The 3,898-nt window shown below is 39.4% G+C and overlaps 1 protein-coding gene across 1 annotated transcript; it reads left to right on the top strand.

The window, feature by feature from the left end:
- Positions 1-709: 709 nt before the first annotated feature.
- On the top strand, positions 710-3,595 carry LOC109220545 (classical arabinogalactan protein 5-like; the record flags this gene model as incomplete). Its single annotated transcript, XM_019385008.1, has 2 exons — positions 710-859; positions 3,269-3,595. Coding segments are annotated over 2 exons (477 nt in total), but the record flags the coding sequence as incomplete, so codon positions are not given.
- Positions 3,596-3,898: the final 303 nt, after the last annotated feature.

Raw genomic sequence — 3,898 nt, 5'->3', positions numbered from 1 at the left:
AAATTTTGGGACATAGTCCGCTAAAAAAGGAGCAGCAAAAGAAGAGACCAGAAGATGTAGATTCACCTTCTATCACAAGAAAAATCAAAAGGGTTATAAGATGCACAAGCAACGACCCAAGAATTTTTTATCCTTGGGACACATTTTTGGGGTAGGATGCAAAAGTTAGTAGACGACAGTGCCACCTCATTCTATGGAGAGCAAAAGGAATGAAGTGCTACACCAGGTTGAAGTTAAGAGAGATGAGCAACAATGAAAAGTTCGCGTATTTTCTGATGCGAGAAGGATCCAACGTCCTTCTCGCGTTGTTTTAAATCGAAGCTTTGAAAAAGAGAACCTTGGCATAACTGGTAAAATTGCTTTCATGTGACCTTGTGTTCACAGGTTTGAACCATGGAAATAAACGGTTGAAGAAGGAAGCAAGAAAGGGAGAAGATCAAAAGTAGATAAAGATGTGAAAGGTGCAGTTCTTTGTTTAGCAGAATAGCCTCCTATTTATAGAAAGGCGGTGACGGATCAGCGGCGCTAGTGGCCAACCAACGCTGACACGCATTTGATGTTTTGGGGAAGAGCGCCGATGTGACATTTTCGGTCGTTTCAAGCGCCTACGTCACAAAAATGACATCAACATGAGAAGCTCGGGGAGGTCGAGATGCAAATCGTTTCTTATCATCTTATTCTATGAAACACGGGGACTATCTGTATACAGTCAAAATCATATACCCCTGATGTAGAAGCTCGAGGTTCCGCCCCAGGCTCAAGTCCGAAGAAGGTCAAGGTCGAAACAGATGAACCAGACTCAAGCTTGAAGATAGAGTGTAGTGCCCGGAAGCAGGAGTTCGAGGAACGCCGACGTCAGGTGTGCTCAACCCTGAAATAGCACCGTTATGGATCTGTACTAGAACGAGCTAGATTTCGTCCACATCCCCAAAGTCATAGCGCAAATCACGGAATATGATTGTACAATTCCGTACTAGACGGTTAGAAAGTTGTACCAAGAATATTCCCTACTGTAAATAGAAATATTTCTTATTTAGGGTTCCCCCACTATATAAGGGGGGCCTCAATCATTTGTAAGATCATCTTTTTATTGAGCAAAGAATATACTCTCTACTTTTGCCTGTTGTTCATCAGAACTGTTCCTTAGCTTAAATTGTTCTTATTTTGACTCTCTTACTTAATCGTTCTTACTACCTTAAGCCACCTCGAGGTCACCTTCTCGAGGCCACTACTGTTGGCTAATATTGGTTTGATTCACTTCTATCTTTCGTTTCTATTTCATATTACTTGATTATTAATTGGTATTGAACTAAATCACGTATCTTTGAAATCACAAAACCAAGTTTAATTGTTACTCGTATTTTCGAGGTAAACACAGTGCAAATTAACTTCAGATATTTGAGTTTGAAAGCCGCTTGTAGCAGTGCAAACTTCAGACCCACGTATATGAAGTTCTCTTGCAGCAGCACAAACTTTGAACACATGAGTTCAAAGTTCACACCCATATTATAAATATTTTTTTGTCCAAATATTAATAAGCTACTCTAAACTTATCACACTTTAAATAATTTTATGAAAATGGCTACGACTTAAATCGTGGCCTGAAATTCGGCTATTTGTGCACTTCGCCCATTTTCTGGCAGTTGTTTTATATTGGCCCCAACTTGGGAGAAATTCAAAAATAGCTAGATTTACCATTGGTCGTTGAAAAATAGCCAATTTTCAAAAGTCATCGAAATTTAGCCACTTTAAATCTGAGCGAAAACACTGTTCAAAATCCGGAAAAATACGCCCGCAAATTTTATGGGAGTTCCAGCATAAGTATGCTTGAACTCCCATAAATTTTACTGGAGTTCCAGGATAACTATGCTGGAACTCCCGCAAATTTTACGGGAGTTCCAGCAAGTATAATTGTCCAGTATAATATACTGGAGTTTGGAGCACTGGTGCTCCAGTCTCCCGCAAATTTTACAGGAGTTAGCAAAGTATACCGGTCCAGCATAATATGCTGGAGTTCGTGCACAAATGCACCAGAACTCCCGTATATTATACTGGACCGGTCCCTGTTGCAGCAAAATAGTGGCTATTTTTCATTGACTTGATAAATGCTGGCTATTTTTCATTGACCAGTGTGAAAACTGGCTATACCATGATATTTTAACCCCCAACTTCGTTAGTCTAACATATATTTAGATTGGGCTTAGGATGCTTCGAAAACCAGCACAAAGGGTTAACAAAGGGTGATTCTTCAAAGACAAAACTGCTGAAGTGCACAGTTAACAACTAATTAGAGTTGTCTTTACTTTTTAGCCACTGTTTAAAATGTATTTACTCTTTAGCTAGTGCTTAATAAATTTTTATCTGCCGGACGAAAATATCCCTGTGCTAGACATGGGTGCTGAGTAAATATTAAGGACATGGTATCCTTAACTTCATAAATGTTGTGTAAATATTAAGGACAACGTGCCATGTATTTGCACCTTCCGTTGTTAAACTTTAGGACATCGTGTCCTTCATTTCATATGTGCAGTGTAAACGTTAAGGACATGGCGTCCTTAACTTTATGTGTGCAGTGTAAATGTTAAGGACATAATGTCCTTAACTTGTATTTGCACCTTCTGTTGTTAAACTTTAGGACCTCATGTCATTAACTTTATATGTGCAGTGTAAATATTAAGGACATGGTGTCCTTAAGTTCATGTGTATTGTGTAAATGTTAAGTACATAGTGTCCTTAACTTTATGCACGTTGTGTAAATATTAAGGACATGGTGTCCTTAACTTCATGAATGCTGTGTAAATATTAAGGACAAAGTGTCCTGCATTTGCACCTTCCATTGTTAAACTTTACGACATCATGTCGTTAACTTCATATGTGTAGTGCAAATGTTAATTAGGACGTGGCGTCCTTAACTTCATGAGTGCAGTGTAAATGTTAAGGACACCATGTCCTTAATATTTACATAGCACTCATGAAGAAAGGGTAAAAACATCTTTTCGCATTAATTTTAAGGCGAAATACATAAACGGCCCCTCTAAGTTGTCCACAACGACCGGACAAACACCTCAACTAAACCCTTTACCATTTAGACACTTCAAGTGTCCATTAACCAGATCAAATAAATACTCAAGTGCAACAGATCATATACGTGAATTACACTCGCTAATGACGTGTCAAATGAGCCAATTAATGAACGACACGTGTAATTTGTAAATAGAAATTTGACACATACAATAAACAAAAAAATAAAAATGCATTTAAGAAATAAAAAACTCCGGCAGCTTCTCCAAAGAGTTCTCCACCACCTGTAGCATCGTCACCTCCGGTGGCGACTCCTCTATCTGCAGTAACACCTATCTCTTCTCCTGCTAATGCTCCTACTACCGCTTCTTCTCCATCTGAATCTCCATTGGCATCTCCTCCAGCTCCACCAACCGTCGATACTCCGGCTTCATCTCCTTCCGGTGGTGCTCCTCCACCATCCATCAGTGCCTCTCCCAGCGGTTCTCCTACCTCATCTCCCAACTCTGCTTCCTTGACCAGAGTTGCCGTCGCCGAATCTGCTGTTGTAGCTATTTTTTTGCTGCTACTTTGATGCTTTAATTCCCTAATATGTGAAATTATTTTGTTATATATTGCCGGAGCCGACGACTTTTATGGGCGGCAGTAGTCATGGCCGCTGTTGAGTCTTTCTTACTGCTACTATTTGTTGTTGATTATTACTGGATTCTTTGTTTATTTATGGAGAGATGAATTGAACAAAATGACATGGGAGAAAAGGAAGACGACATAGGAAAGTGCACATCCAAGAAGGGGCAAACAATAAGAACATTAACCCTTCTCTAGTTTGCCCATCATCACAAAACTTTATTCAGTCAATAATTAATCTGTCGCAGTT

The sequence above is a fragment of the Nicotiana attenuata genome, unplaced genomic scaffold (genome assembly GCF_001879085.1).
Source record: "Nicotiana attenuata strain UT unplaced genomic scaffold, NIATTr2, whole genome shotgun sequence".
Lineage (NCBI taxonomy): Eukaryota > Viridiplantae > Streptophyta > Magnoliopsida > Solanales > Solanaceae > Nicotiana > Nicotiana attenuata.
The sequence above is the reverse complement of the archived record's forward strand: the minus strand, read 5'-3'. Positions and strand labels throughout refer to the sequence as shown.